Below are 16207 nucleotides of genomic sequence, written 5' to 3'. Positions count from 1 at the left end.
TGCCCAGTGGTGACAGCAACCTCTGCTGTTAGCTTCCTTCCTAGGTACCTGTTCCAGTGGCAGCTGGAGAAAGTTAAACTGGGTTAGACCCCACTTCATTGTAACTCCAAGAATTCTCTTTAGTTTATAAGTATGGTGGCCATACGCAGCTCAAACAGCCCTGCAAAAAACACCTCTTACATCTGCTGCATAGAAAGTTTAAATATCTACATTTGCCCATCAATACTCACTTTATAAGGTATCCTCAATCTACATATACACTCTATTAATAGACCTTTGGCTATTACTTTTGTAAACTTTCTAAGAGTGCAGTAACTTCAGCAGTTCAATGCCACTGAACTGTTGATATGTGAATTGTCCTTTAAATTAACCCCCAACAAAATGTGTGCACTGATGATGACCTAGAACGTCTACAAGCTGCTGTCTGCCCACTGATAAGAGTTCCAGAAAACAAGATACTACATTGTAATACATGTGATCTTCACTAGCACCTATATTTATTTAATTTGTGGACAGAGCTATGAAAAAAAAAAAGGGAAACAAACAATTTTTACTTCTAGGTTCATTATAGCTACAGTATTCTAGAGTGTCAGCTCTATGAATTGCATTAAAGAACGAATTTTAGGAGCCTAGTGGTTTTTTCAGTAGACAGTTGGCAAAATAACATCTCCTCCACCTTCTGTACCAAAGTCAGCTAAAAATTCAGCTCCTGTCTTTGGCTCTCCCATATTTTACTAATTGAAAAATAACTCTAGCACTTCATTTTCATACTCAGATGCATTCACTGAAGATAATTTCATGAGGCAATTTAAAATTCTTTTCCAGTTTAACAGGAATACTTTCCATGGATAAATGAGCAGGTCATGAGTAAACTTTCTATAGATACATCATAAGTACATTACTCTTCCACTTTCTATGTGGCCAGAAACATTTGATGAAAGAGATTGATCAATAACTGAGGTTAGCTTATGTTATTTTGCAACAAACCCTCATCCAATATCATTATGCCAGCAAAATTCTTGTTATGGATGCATATAAGCCAAGATGACCAAGTTATATTCTTCATGCAAGAAGCAAGGCAATAATGCTAGCAGAAACCTCACTTCTTTAGGGTAGGCAAGGGCTAGGCTACATAAGGAACAGAGGCTTTGAATAATCCCCTAGCTAAAGCAAAGGTGCAGCACTAGCAGCACACCAATACACCTGACAAGACCACCAACTGGGCCAGGCCATTAATCCTTATTAAAAATGTAGGAACATGAGAAAGTGAAATATTAACCTCTGAAACATGCAGAGCAACAGGTACTTCATTAAAGAGTCTCCCCAGATCCAGTACAAATTTAAATTTTAACTGGATACATAACTGGAAGATCATTTCCTATTCCCAATCAGACATGGAAGAAATCTCTTAAGATACACTGCCCTTACAATGTAATTCCTCATGTCTTGAACTGAAATCCAACAGAAACAGCACAAAGAAGAGAAATGGCCATCAGACCCTGCTCACTTTCAAAAATGAACTGCAATGCCAACTGTTTGTTGAGGACTGATCTTCATTTGAACAGACCCCCTCACCTCAACTTACATCTCTCGGGAATAGTCTGTTCCAGATTTCTTAATTCCCTCACCTGAGCTGACTCTTAAAAGAAAGTAGGGGGGCATTTCATACCCATCAACAACAATTCAGCTGGCAAGTTAAGATACACTTTAGATGTAACCTATATATGCCCCATGCAACCTTCTGCAGTTTGTTTTTCAAACTCATCCCCTTGTCAGCTTGAGAGGAACGTATAAAGAAGTCAAGGCTAAAACAAGAAGAAATAGTTAAATATTACTGGTAAAGAAGAAAGTCCCCCAGAGAAACAAGGTTGTAACAAGTTCAGGAACTTTTAGTATTCTGAGTAAGAACATCAGGCAGTTGTGACTCTTTCACTGTACTGAAGACGTAAGCTACCCCTGCAAGGAGGAAGATCAACAAAGAGCTATGATAGGTAGGATGTCCTTCTTTTGTCTATTGCTCTGCCAGTAGCAGGGTGTATGATATTGGCCAAGATACACCATAACTGTGCCTCAGTTGCAGCATCTGAAGAAAGAGGATGAAGACATTCACTCCCTTTGGTACTTTATTTTAGCTGATGGTTTGAAAGAAGACAAAATGAGGCCACTTTGATAAAACTACCTGCTGAACTCTTCGTCTGAAGGGTCCTATGAGCTAATACCATTATTTCATCATTATGAATTTTACTTCTAGTACATGTTCCTACTAAGTATAAGGTCACATTGCATCAAACTCTGCACCATTGGATTTTCTGTGTGAGATCCTTGTCATTCACAAGAATGATGATTTAGGATAAAAAAATATTAGACACTATGCAAATATACTCCAAAACAAAAGATATTCATTTGTCATGTCAAACAGACTGGGACATACTTCTGGGAGCTATCAGTCTGGGATATTCTACTTTCTCAGTGTTAAGGCAGTGGGGAAAGTTACGGGAATTCACTCAGAAGAGTATTAAATAGGAAAAAGCTCTGAGACTACAGGGACGGCTAGTTTGCTCCTCAATGCCTAGACTCCTTCAGATGAATTAATGCTCAAAAGTTGACATTGCGTTACTGTACCATGGGATGCTTTCCTCTCTGCATATTTACCTCTGACCTTTCATCTCCCATGACTCACAGATACTGGACAGAAATCTGCATCCTGTCTCTTCCTTTCTCCCTAGCTCACAGTATGGGCATAGACTTTATGTTTTGGAAGGACTTCCATACACAAACATTCTTCTCTTCTCCTATCTTTGCTAAGTGATTCTCTAAAAAAATAGCTACTAGCAAAATCAGCTGGATCAAGTGCCTTCTCCAGAGAGGCTGACATTTATCACAGCTAAATGTTAGCATTGAGACCATGAACTGTAGAAGATTTACTTGACTTATGCCTCATTTGACATAAGTGGTATTATACATTTTCTCCTACATTTATGTGTAGGGTAAATTTCACTCTAGTTGTAGAAAAAGGCTGGTACATCCAATCTTTCATGGTTATAGGATGGAGTACACATTTAAACTTATAGGCAAGCAAAACAAGGAAGGCACAATGCCACTCCTGGCAGCACAGCAGAGGTCTGGCAGGGCAACATAAGTTCCATTAGTAAGATAAAAAAGTTTGGTTTTAAACAATCCTTCTCAAGATGCTGCCTCTATTTCAGTGCTGTCAGAAAGTCCAGAGACAGGTGTTTTAGCTCAGATGCTCAGTTCAGAGTGCCTCTTGTTCGCTTTGGCTTCATGTTGTGTCCCATATTCATACTAGAAAGCAAAAGTTATTCTTCACTGTGTACCACAAAGTCTTACAGTATTCTTGCCCAAGCATCCAATATGTGTTGGCAGCCAGAAGGTAACCTGGGAAATGTTCTACTAACCAACTATAATATCCCTTCTGACTATGAGCTAATATAGAAATAGCAAATGAAAACAAGCACAGGACCTAAGCTTATAAGCATTACTTGATGACAAAACACTATCATCTTTTCCTCCCCATCTATTGGTCTACTCAGATTTCTCTCAGTTTCCAAATTCCTCAATTCCTGTCTCCAAATTCAATCTTTCCAGAAATGAGTTTGGGGGTTTTTTTAGCTTAAGAATGTCATCAGGAGCTGCTCAAAATGTTGGCCAACATCTCCCTTGTTGTGTCTCCCAAACCACTGTTTAATATTTCTACGACAGTGGCACTCAAAAAACTGATGAAAGTCTTGTGCTGGATGCTCTGCAGATGCACAAAGAAAACCACAGATCTTCTTGACTCTCAGTACACACAGTCTACAGCTGCAACAGGAGGGTGATCCACCACAGCAGCAGTAATGCAATTGGAAGTTTAAGAGTGGGGCAACCAACAACCTCTGGATATGCAAGTTTAAGAATCAGGGTCATCATCATCACTAGGGCTATTTGGAATGCTCTGAAAGAGAATAGTAATGAAAGACCAAGATTAAGAACAAGTAATATTTTGAGAAGTGGACTCATATTCAACTTTTGGCCATGCTTTGTCTGCTTCTACACACTGCCACTAGCCCCTTCCTTTCTTTTTCAAATATTAAATTCATTAAGTAATACAGACAGGAAACAGACTGGCCCAAACACAATAGGACAGCTCGAACAGCAGTATTGGACTAACAAGTGAGGGCAACTAGTGCCATTCATGTGGTAACTTCCTTCACAGCACATCAGTGAAATTCCCCACGCTGTTGATTCTTGACTCTCTTATGCATTCCCGAGGCTCTGTTAAATCACTGCTGTGGAAGGGGATCTTGGGCACCCAAAAGCTTTTGGGCTATCTTATCTCCCTGTTAGGGGCTGGCTATTAAAACTGCAACTTCTTCCATCTGTCCACTTCACACTCAGGCTGTTTTTCTCTGCCTCTAGTTTTAGGCTGCCATCTATCTGCACCTTTAGCCCAGTGTGACACTGTTCAGAAAAACTCATCCCCAAACAGAAACCATATCATCATTGCATATGCAAATAGTCCTGAAAAAGACCTGACTTGCAGATAGCATCCAAGGGATACATACAGCAACTGGGCACACTCGTGAACCATTTGAAAATCTGGCTCCCAGCAGTTAAATTTCAGACAGAAATGATCTAAGCTTTCACAGTTTTCTTCTATCACGGCCAGATGGTGCCTGACCCCTGCAATAATTCCTGCCATATTCTATCCATATGCAAGCCTCACTACTTCCATCAAACTGTTAGTACCAATCAACATTTTTCAGAATTTAGATTTTAATAAAGCACCGATAGAAAAATGTGAAGATTTCATAAATTCTCTCATGAACATCCATTCTCTAGAGACCACCTTAGGGTCTTCTAAAGCACTTGCATCTGCACCATTTAAGTACTGCTCCAAATAAAACAAATCTGAATGGCTGGTTCCCTAATCCTAGGAAATATCTGATTCTCTCCCTTCCCTAGCAATTGGATATTGAAATCCCATTTTCCCTCTTTGCCTACACAGCTAAATTTCCTACCCTGCCACTCTCCATCTCCATCCTTGATTAATGGAAACTCCTCCCTGAGGTTCTTCAGTACGTGCAAAAACAGCTGTTTGTCATTACCTTTCTTGTCCTACCTCCCTTCTGGCCATTCAGGTGTCATTAAAAACAGTAAAAACTATTAATGGATCTTTTTCCCTTTCCACCTTCAGACAGTGTTTCTCCATGTTTAGCCAATCCTTATTTCTTGAAGCACTGTCCCACCTTCCCTGACACTCATTAAAAACACTTCTCCTCAATTGTCTCAAGATCTGCTCCTATATCTTTTCCTATCCTGTCTCCATATCTGGTTTCCTCCATGTTAGGAAACACACCAGCTTCCCCCCAGATTTCCTCTAGAATGATTTGTCTTAAGAATGAAAGTCCAAAAAGCCTTAGATTTTGTGGAACTACAATGCAATGTCCATGTTTCATGTCTTTGTACTACCCTATTATTTGCATATTCTGTCTTTTAAAGTTTCCATGGAAAAAGTTACTTCTCTTTTCTAGTCTTTTTCCCTCACTACGGTGTCAGGTATACTGCAACACTGTCAGGATGGCTATGGAGAAAGGTAAACCAGACAGTGCTACCAGACATTGGGAAATCTTTAATTCTGATCAAAATGGAGGAAAAACCCCAACCTGAACTACACATTCAATACTTGGATTTATGATTTAGGAGTATTGGATTTATGATTTAGCAACTTACTGGAATCTCTTCTATCAGAACCTATAGCCACAAAGAAAAGAAGAGACAGGGGGATCTATTCTTTGGTGAAAGGAGGAACCATTAGGCTAGAAATTGTCTGACCTAAAGAAAACATTATTTAGATAAGTACATATTTAGATTAATTTTAGGAAATGATATATAGATACTGCAGCAGAGGAGCCCTGAGATCCTTAGTTCCTTCCCAGGAACACACTCTTGTGCATTCCAATTCCTCCTAGTCAAGGCTTAGACTCTGACCACAAGAAGTGTCTACCCTGCCAGAGCTACCCCTCCTCCTACCACCAATCCTAGCTGAGTGAGGAAGTCCCTCCCAACTGCAGAGGGTCATTAGGCACTCTGCCCCTCTGCAACTCAGCACCCACATGTAATCTCAGAGGAAGTGGGAAGGCAATGTTCCACTCAAGGAGCCTCCTTAGCCCCCACGTGAGCAATTTTGTTGGTGTACTCTGAGGCTGAGGCAGTTCAGATGAAATACAAGAGATTACAGGGTAAATGCTGAAAGTTACACCCCAAAGTCTGCATAAATCCCTTTGCCTTCCTAGGAAAATGACACATCCCTAGAGTCAGTCTTCAACAAATGCAGAGGAGCAAGAATAGACCATTCTGCTTTAGCACCTTCAAGAGATCAGTAAAGAGCTTGGCAGGATGTTCTTCACCATTACAAACAACAGTGCAATCCACTCAGGGTGTGCTATGTCTCTGGGAACAGGCAATTACACAGTAGGACCTTGGTAGGAAAAAAGAGCATGGTGCTCTACTTGAAAGCATAAACTGAAAGGAACAATATATGCTATTAGTCTATCCTACCCCTTCATCTAACTTTCTTAGCTTAGAATATTTTTCTTAAAAATGCAAGCTCCTCCCATACTGCCTGATGAGAGACTAAGTATCCTTTTTGGTCACAAAGAAAAAGTTCAAAAACATAAGCTTTAGGGACTGACTTATGAAATACACTACTATGCTATGTAGAAAGCCAAGTAAAGTTCCCTGTAGCCGGTTCTGGAATCAAAAACGTTATAAGCACACAAGCACTGCACTAACCCAGTTCTGCCTCTTCAAGGATCAAAGCTGGCTGCCCCAGGGGTTCAATCTGATCCCCAAAGGTATTCTACCTTTCTTGAGTCACTTCAGGTTTTTTTCATACCATGCTGTGCTGCATTGCATTGCACAGATGCACCCTGGTATTTTAGAAGTAAATATAAAGAAAACACTCAAAAAAATCTATCCCCTAATTCTGAGTGGATCTCAGGTTGGTCCTTCTACCTTTGCCACCAGTGTTTTCATCTCCAGCAAGGGAAACAAGAGAAAACAAACCCTGGGAGGACTTTCACAAGGGAAACTATTTTCTACTCAACTAATCCAAAGGTGCGCTTAATGAAAGCACTGACTGCTTTGATGGCAGAGAGTAATTCACTACTTATACAGCAAGAGCCCTTCTCAGCCTATGCAGGCTATTTATGCTGGTCAGACTCTGCTCTACACAGATGTTGGTGTTAGAGCAGCACTTCTGGACTTTGTCAGGATTCTGACAGTCACCTAGGGATGCTCTTTCCCCATCAAGTGCAGCTCCCCATTCCCCCCCACTTGCAAAAACCAGAACTGAGGAAAAGCACAACAGTCAGCTTCCTTGCACTTCCTAGTGATACCTGCAGTAACTCACCCTGTGGCCTAAGGGGTGTGAAGGAATGGCAGAATGGAAGCACAGAGTCCTAATTAAGTAACAGGCTTCCCTTTTGAAATATTTCATTTCTCCATCCCATTTCTACATCCCTCTCCTGAAAACCCTGCACTACAGTTATATTTAGTAAATAGTGTATATTGGATTTGTCATAAGGGACTGGGCAAGATACATTTTGGAGACATTTTCACAAGAGTTGAAAGCATTACTGGACCATAACTATAAGTAGGTTGCTTTTAAGCAGACTATAGCTCTAAACCAGACAGCACCAGTCTGTCTTTAAGTCAAGACATCTGCTCATACACATCTCCTGTCACTGCCTAGTCAAGTGAAGATTACAAAGCACATTCTGATTATCTGTTTACTTCCTCTCATTCTTAAGTGGATGCTTGGGTTTTTCTTCTCACAGAGCATTATGAGCCTTGGACGGCTATGTAAGCGGCTCTTAGCACATTGTGTAAGCTAATAGAATACAAATGATTATATAAATAATAAAGCTGCTGAAGATTTTCTTGTCACTGCTTTCTCTGCTCCATTGGCTTGACTTAGAGCACACATAAAAATGGCCTCTGCTAAGTGTTTTGTTCATAGCATCCATAAATAAAATTAAGATCCTGATTTAAAGAGACACTAAGAAGCTGTATCTCCTCCTGATTTCAATCAAACTGGGATGCTCAGTGTCTAGGAAAATCGGGCCCAAGGCTCCACAGATGAAACCAGAAGGATCTGTATGGCAGTTTGTATTCAAGCAGGGCAGTTTAATTTCCTATTTAAGATGCTCACATGCTCTTTTTCAGCATATGTGCATCTCTTTAACCAATCCAGAAGTCAGGCAGGACAGAGCTTCAGACTCTGACAACCATTACTCACATCAGAGGACTGGCACATAACAGAGAACCCCTGACACCACAAGTGGAGCATCAGTAGGATGGTAACTCGTCAAGTCAGTTACAGCCACAGAACATCTCCCTCAGCATTGCTGCTTCCATGACTTCTGTATGAAACCTCCACCTTTCCTCTGATATTAAATGTTCATCCAAACATGATATTGCGACAACCCGCTGGGCTGCAAATAAAATTAGGTCGACCTAGCCACATCCTGTGAAAAAAAGTATTAGTACAGAACCACAACCTTAAGGAGAAAACTCTTGGAAGAAACTCTTATTCCAGGCTAGCTAGGAAGTCGGCTGACAGAAAACCTATGACTGTTTTTCAGTAAGCTTTCTATAACACATTTTGGAGACATCAATATCTGCATCCCCATTGATCACAGCGATAATCACAAATCATATTAGAAGGGAGAGACAAGACAAAAAATGACTGCAAGGCAAACATCCAAATGAAACTGTACCAAGTTTGGGATTTGGACTGAGACTTCTTTTTTTTTTTAACTTTCTTTTCTTTTTTCCAAGGAATAATATTCTCATTCCTGCTGCTAGCCAGGCAGTCCAATCTCAATTACCCAAGTGTGAATTTTCTCAAAGTTGTGGATTAACTATATGACAAGTGCACCCAGCTTGAGTAATATAACATGGTTTTCAGAGCCAGCTAGCTCTTCCTGACCAGTGCAGCCACTCAACTCCACAAACTTCCCAACACAGCGTAGGGATTCTAAGATCACAGTTGCCTGTCCCAGACACTGTTAAGGCTACAGAATGACTTTGCCATGAGATAAGGACGGAATGGAGCAACAGGATGGCACTAACTCCTGGTGGAGGTAAGATCTGGGTAGCCCATCCTAGATCTGGCTAGCCCATCCAGACAAAAATTCCCACTGTGGCAAAGTGTATAAAGAAGCAACTGCTCGTACACATATCACCAGTCAAACAAAGATCACACTAAGTTATAGAACAGATGGCACCTGTGACCACCGAAGCCCCCCACCCCCAAATATGCCTCCATGGATACCTAGAACTTGGACTATAACTTAAGCCACGAGTGAGGGGAACTTAAGGGTGGTACTATCATGCAGGTGTTATCTCAGGCCTAGGGGGAGGTTAACAAAGCTGGGGGAGAAAAATATATCACTGATAAAGGACACAAAGGATGCAGAATTTATGGGCCACAAGGAAAGTCAACTCAGCAACTGTGCTGAAATCAGCTCAGACTGGGTAAAAGGTAATTCCATCAGGGAGAGATCGTACCCACTGACTCGACAAACCCACCAACTCAAACAGAAAGACTGAGTTAAGCATGGGACTAATTAACATAAGAAGCTAGAGAATCATTTAACCAATATAATAAGAGAACTGTGGAGCCAATTTTGAGGAATTGAACTTTCTTCATTGCCTTAAAACATTGCTACTGCAGCAAGCTGTGTGTGCAAGCCTCTTGCCAGGGGACTGAAGATAAAGCAGAGGGAGGGAGGCCGTAACCCAGGAACTGCTAGGTTTGCAGAGGCCCTAAGAGTGAGTCTCTGGCTGTGTAATGCTTGTCTAAAGAAGGCCAGTGGTGACTCTCGGTGTGTGATACTTATCTCTGAGTCAGGCGAGGCCCTCTGTGCACACACCCATCACTACCCCAGAGAAGGCCTCTTAGCAGGGGTGCCTCTGAAGCAACCCCCCCCCCAAGCCTAAATGACTCTACAAAACCCATCACCTCCAGCTTCTGAAAACAGCATAACTGTGCACACAGGGGAAGCACCAGGAGGGTTTCTGAGGGTACATAAAGCCATTGGTTATGTTTCATGGGCTTCTTTCCCTCACCACTCCCCGATGGATCAAGACACCAGTGACAACAGCAATGACAGCAACAACAACAAAGACTGTCAGAGAACTCCAAGTGGTTACTATAAACTTTTTATTCTTTCTCTCTTTTCTGCTACACATTTTCCTGGGCGATATCTTCATGTTTTTATATTGCCATATTACTGTAGACAATAATAATGAAAACAGCTACATACCTGTTTTCCTTTGCAACCAAACTGTTCTAAAATAAACCATATATATCTATATCTGTAAACACAGGTAATCTACTATTGATTTACTTTTATTCACCCCAAGGGATTTATTAGCAAAAAACCAAAAGTTCTGCCTTGCGGGGCAGGCTGTAACACCAATGAGCATTAATTTGTTTGTTTTCAAAAATGCATAAATGCGAAAAGTTTTGAATTACCTCAGAACCCACCACCACCAAGAAGCCCAAGGTGAAGAAGAACCAACGGGATGCCACTGGATCCACTGGTGGTGGCTTAATCTCTCTCTCTCTCTCTTTGCTTTGTTTTCTATTTCTTTCTATCTCTCTATCTCACATTTTATTGTTAAGTACAATCTGTACTACTGACTTCAGCATATGGTCTTGTTTGCACCTTAATTCGGGCAGAGGCATCTCTCAATAATTGGATCATAAGACATGGACTTCAAGTCCACATGCCTCATTATTGCCACACATCCATTACACCCTCATGCTGCTCTCTCCTCACATAATTTACACTTTTTATGCTACTTTCAACTTTATCTTTCCATTTTATTCTAATTCTGTATCCTCCTGGAAAATTTAGAACTAACTATATTCCCAGGTGAAATCCAGGATCATAAAAAAAATTCTAAATAAGCTTCTGAACATGACTTTTTTCAGCTAAAAGTGTTACTTGGCAAACAAAGGCCATTTATCTTTTTATAATGGCTATTGCCTCAGTGCCTAGAAGATAGCCATTTAGAAGAAAACATTACTAACAGCTTACACAAGATACCTCTCCCACTACCAGGGTTATTTTTTCTGTAATCCAAACACTAGAAGTCTGATTCTGCCCTTAAGAATATGAGTTTTTCAGCCTTCTGAAAAGCCTTCTGTCCAGCCAAATGACAAGTTTATCCTTACAGAGCTGTTGCAAGATCAGTATAAAATTCAGCATTAGGGAAAGACATTGAGTGTGTAAGACAGGAAAGAGCGATGACTTTAAGAAACCCAAGGCACAGAAACAAGAATTAATTTGAAATAGTTACCTCTTTGAGGCAGCCCATGAAGTTGTTGCTTACTGGAGAGCCAGGTAAATCAGCAGTACTGGGGCTCCCTCCCACATAAAAGAAGTCATCTGAGCCCAGCATGGTATAGTCCTCCTGCGTGTAGCCCGTGGTGGTAAGGATGCCATCCACAGAGATTGTCACCTGTTTGAGGGACACAATGGACAAAGAAAATCCCAGCAATGACCTTACAATCCTGAACAGAACAACTTACCTCCCCTATAATTTTATGTTGGTTTTATTAAGGATTTTGTTGAGATTTGGTATGTATTTTTTTTAGTTCAGTGAAGCTCTATTTTCTGGTCTGATTTTCCCATACCAGAAATGTTTCAGCATCTGCTTCTCCGTTTTCTGGTGCATCAGCACTCTCAGGCTTACCCACCAGCCTGCTCATCCAGATGCCTTCCATCTATTCAGGCCAGAAAATGGAACTGTCCTTGAAAGAGATTTCTCATATTAGCTGATTTTATGATTGATTAGAATTTATTTTAATGATTACAGTTAGTTATGGTTGTTAGTAAAAAAAAAAAAACAAACAAAACAAACCACTAATGAAGACAAGGTTGGTATTTTTTATTTTTTATGCTTCTTTTGCTCACGGCACACTGACGATCATGCATTCAGGGATGGGGGGAAAGGGATCTCACTTTCAATACATTATGGATGTGCATGCCATGTACCTAGAGAGAGACACACACCCACCACCCACCACAAAAAAAAGAAAAAAAAAATTAAAAACTAACTCATAACCAAAATATAAGCAGAAAATAAAATGAAATAAATCAAAATAAATCAAACACACACCAACAAGTGTGATAGAAGTAGAGATGAGAAAAAAAAATAAAGAAGAAAAAGCATGCACACACTGCACTTTGACATATCATGCCAATATATCTGAGGCCCAGAAAGATGATGGGAAAAAAGTGAAAAGTGAGGGAGGCAGGAGAGGGAGAGAAAACCATTTCACACTTGCATGCAATCAAAAATAAAAATACCAAACAAACTGCATAATAATCAAAAAAACTCAAACCCAAACAGAAATATCCCCAAAATCTCTAACCACAAACACATGGAGGGTGAAGGGTGACAGGAGGGGGGGAGAGAGGAGCAAGTGAATTTGATGTGTTTTGCTTAGATGCTGTTAGTGGTTTCAAGGGAAGATGGAGGAAAATAGATCGAGGCCAGGAGGAGACAGGTGAGTCACCAGATGTGGACATGCCATGCAGAGTGTGTACTGAAACAAACAATCGGCTGAGCTCCTGTTGGCCACGCAGGTAGAGGTCAGAAAGAGAGAGAGAAAGTGAGACAGAGAGAGCAAGAGGGAAGAGGAGGAGAGAAAGCAGAGGGATGGAAGTGGGGGAAAATCAGGAGAAAGAGGACAACTCTGGCCAGTTTGCCTGTAATAGCCATTGCCATAACAAAAGAGTGAGAGAAAAAGAGAGCCTTCACCACCATGGACTAGAGGCCCTGCAATGGTTCTGATCTAGAAACCTTCAGAGTTAAAAAAAACCATGAACCAAAAGCAGAGGAAAAAAAGCAAAATTAAAACAAAAGCAAAAGAGAGAAAGCTAAACTCAAAAGCAAGGGACAAAAATCCCAACAATTTATCACTGGAAAGGAAAAAAAAAACTAAAGACATAGGTGAAGAAAACAATGAAAGAAATGTCCAAAGCCCATTTCCAGAAGAGTTGTGTTAGTTGCTTTTGATGCTCATTTTTCTATTCAAAAAGAAGAAAGAAGAAGAAAAAAAAAAGGAGGGGGGAAAAAAGTGTTTTAAATGAAATTAAAATAAAATTAAAGGAAGCGGTAAGTATAAAGGAGGGGGGAGAAAAAGAGGGGGTAGGGGGAGGAAAAGGCAGGTAACACACGGCAAACCCAAAAAAAGAGACAATAAGAATGATATCTACCAGACAATGTAGTTTGTTTACCATAGCGTGTCCAATGCCTGAGTGCTTTGCGGAAAAGGGGGAAGAAAGGAAATTAAAAAATCGTGAACAGAACGATTGTTAATTAAAATAACTAAAAGCAAAGATGAGTCGTTAGGGTGTTAGTACATTAGTTGGTTAGTAAAAATGACACATTGCATGAATGGTCTAGTGTTAGTTTTTCAAAAAAAGGCGTGGGGCACCTGAGACACACAAAGTGAGAAAGAGGACAATATGACCAGGACTCTATGGGGAACCATGCCATCTAGACTGTAAAGAAAGAGGGGGCTGCCTACTCTTCCCACCCTGGTATTAATTATTAACTTCAACCCTCACACACATTTTCCAGATCTGAACCGAAGTTAAAACAGTGCAATACTTACTCTTCAAATGCCCATCAAGGTGCTTCCCTCAAACAAGAACCTTACTCTCAGAGATGTACACACACAGTATACAATTTGCCCCTTCAGCACAAATCCAACCATGACTCCATTCTTTCACCCGCAACCACCCACCTACATTCCTGCTCCTCTTCCAAGCCTCACTACCCTCAAGTGTCGCAGAGTATCACAAGCAGGTCAGTATTTCCTTTGGCTGGAGTATTACAGATGAAGAGTCCAAGACTGAGTCTTCCTTCCAAGTTTCCCAATCTGCAGCTTTCTTTACAGCAGGGGAGTTTGTAACTTTCAGGAGGAGCACACAACAAAGCCTGTGCTTGACTGTGTGCCTGTAGCTCACTTCTGTCATCCAAGAGTATAGGAATCGAACCTCTCCTCCCGTAGGAAGAAATGTGTCGAGGAATTGTGTAGAAAGAATTGTGTCATTTGTGTCAAGGTTGAAGATAGAAGATTGACAAGATTCTCCTATTATACTGCATCCATATTACGGAGGAGCTAGGAGAATTTACCAGTCGGTTGGTTTTAACAGAACTTTGCAGACGCCTTGTTAACCCTTCCCAAGGCATGCAGATACCAGCTGTTTGAAGCTACACATTGTTTCTTGTTTGCTTTTTAGCAGCTGAGGAACTCAAGATCTTTATAGCAGATTTTGCATTGAGACTAGTTTCAGCATCAATAGGGAAGGGCAGTCCCTGGAGGGTCCAAGTCCTTGTTCTGTTGTGGCTTAAGCTGGCACGAACTATCCTAAATTACACAGGCAGGTTCTATGCTGCCTCATGTAAAAGCTATCTGCTCGCAAACCTTAGAGTTGTGCATTGACTAAGGAAGTAAGTTTGTGAAGACTTGGCAGCATTGAGCATAAAGTCCCAAGGTTATTTGCCTTTGGTAATGAAATAATAATAATAATACTCTGTACTTGGGTATAATGAGCACAAAATCCTCAATTCTTAATCAAGGAAGTCTCACTCACAGCGAAATATTGTATTAATAAATCCATTTTATAAACAAGGGAGTTGGAGTATGGGATGGGGGGCAGAGCATGCTAAAAATGAGATGGAGTGTCAGCAGCAGACCTGAATACAGACATGGGAAGTCTGACCTTCAGTCTCCTCTGCTCCTCCTCCCACCAGACCACACTGCCCCAAACATGCTCTGAAAGCCCTGGTAAAATATAGCCATGATCCTATTTCTAAGTAAAGGTTTCTCACAAGGCAGAAAGAGGGCTTAGTTTTAACTGAAATAATAAGATAAATAAACGAGGAGATTTGCTTTGACATTAACAATCACTACTCAAGGGAATCTGTGGATTCACTTGGTTTGTCTCTAAGGAGATTAACCACTGCGATAGTCATTTGATCTAAAAAAAAGCAGCACTTAGTACTCTCCTAGCTTAGCTACAAAACATTTAACAATTCCAAAAAATACTGGGCAGAAGTCCAACTATTTAAAGTTCTACTCTAATTCTAGAAACAGCTAAAAAATTATGCAAATCCTCCTCCCCCTTCTCTCAGCCCCAAAAAAGCAGAGGAAAAGACTAGATGGCATTCTGAAGCCTTATTGATATTTTTTGGTTGAACTGTATTCTGTCATATTTATCTATAGAATTGGAACCCAAATCACCTCTGATAATTATTTTTAATTTGACTTTAAGACTGCCTTTTCTTTGGAAAGAGCACAGCCATCTCATTAAAACATCTCATTCTTGGCCAGTCAAGTTGGACCCTTTAAGAATTCAGGGTCACTTAAAAAGATCCTTAGTGAACAGATCAGGAGGATTAAAAGTTTGAGATGCTGGTGAATTGGCAAGGGACTCGCTTTCTAGTAATTGCCAAAGCACTGCCCTGGTCTAATCAAAGATGAAAAGGCATAGACATATTTCCATTGTCTTGGTCCATTTCCATGGACCAATTAAAAAATCACTAACTAAAAGATTAAGAAAACAATGTTACAGCTTCCCATCCACAGTTTTGTCTGTGGCCCTTCACTTTTTGCTTCTTCAAGATCCAAACCAATGCTGGCATGAAGCAAGGATTCATCTTGCTTCTGGCACATTTTCCCATTGAAATTGACTTCCAACAAAAAACAAAAAGTATGATTAACTAAAATGGCCAGTAAGCTCTACTGAGATACTCAGAGATCAGCTGTTCTGAAACTAGCTAAAAATAAAAATAAAAAACCCAAATCAAATAAAGCTATATATTCTGACCCTTCCAGACTGACAAACCTAGACCAGTTGGTGCCTCTCCCTCTACTGTACTGATCAGAAAGTCTGAACAAAATAGGATCATTAAGACCCATCCAATGCATAAGAAATTAAATTTGCATATGCATATAAAGTATGGAAAACAGATTTATTTTTTCCATAGGAAAGAATCCTGGAGTCTCATGAAAGTTTGGTGACAGATTTTTTGTCAAAGATGCAGACACCCTAAGCATGTAGAAACACAGGGATTTAGATGGGAAAGACAAATAAAAATCTTCAGCCCCGAACCC

At 40.5% G+C, this 16207-nt stretch overlaps 1 protein-coding gene across 24 annotated transcripts in view; it reads right to left on the bottom strand.

Annotated features, from left to right (window-relative positions):
* NRXN3 (neurexin 3) overlaps window positions 1-16207 on the bottom strand; it is a 1019488-nt gene that overhangs the window by 728319 nt on the left and 274962 nt on the right. For 23 of the 24 annotated variants that reach the window (XM_027672731.1, XM_027672716.1, XM_027672707.1 and 20 more), the window contains one exon: window positions 11374-11535. In XM_027672731.1, coding sequence (XP_027528532.1) covers window positions 11374-11535 — 162 coding nt within the window. Of the gene's footprint in view, window positions 1-11373; window positions 11536-13319; window positions 13338-16207 lie in introns of those variants that run through there. The other variant, XM_027672859.1, reaches the window with a different exon arrangement.

This window comes from Neopelma chrysocephalum, unplaced genomic scaffold (genome assembly GCF_003984885.1).
Source record: "Neopelma chrysocephalum unplaced genomic scaffold, ASM398488v2 Primary Assembly neopelma1_24, whole genome shotgun sequence".
In the NCBI taxonomy this organism is placed as follows: domain Eukaryota; kingdom Metazoa; phylum Chordata; class Aves; order Passeriformes; family Pipridae; genus Neopelma; species Neopelma chrysocephalum.
The sequence above is the reverse complement of the archived record's forward strand: the minus strand, read 5'-3'. Positions and strand labels throughout refer to the sequence as shown.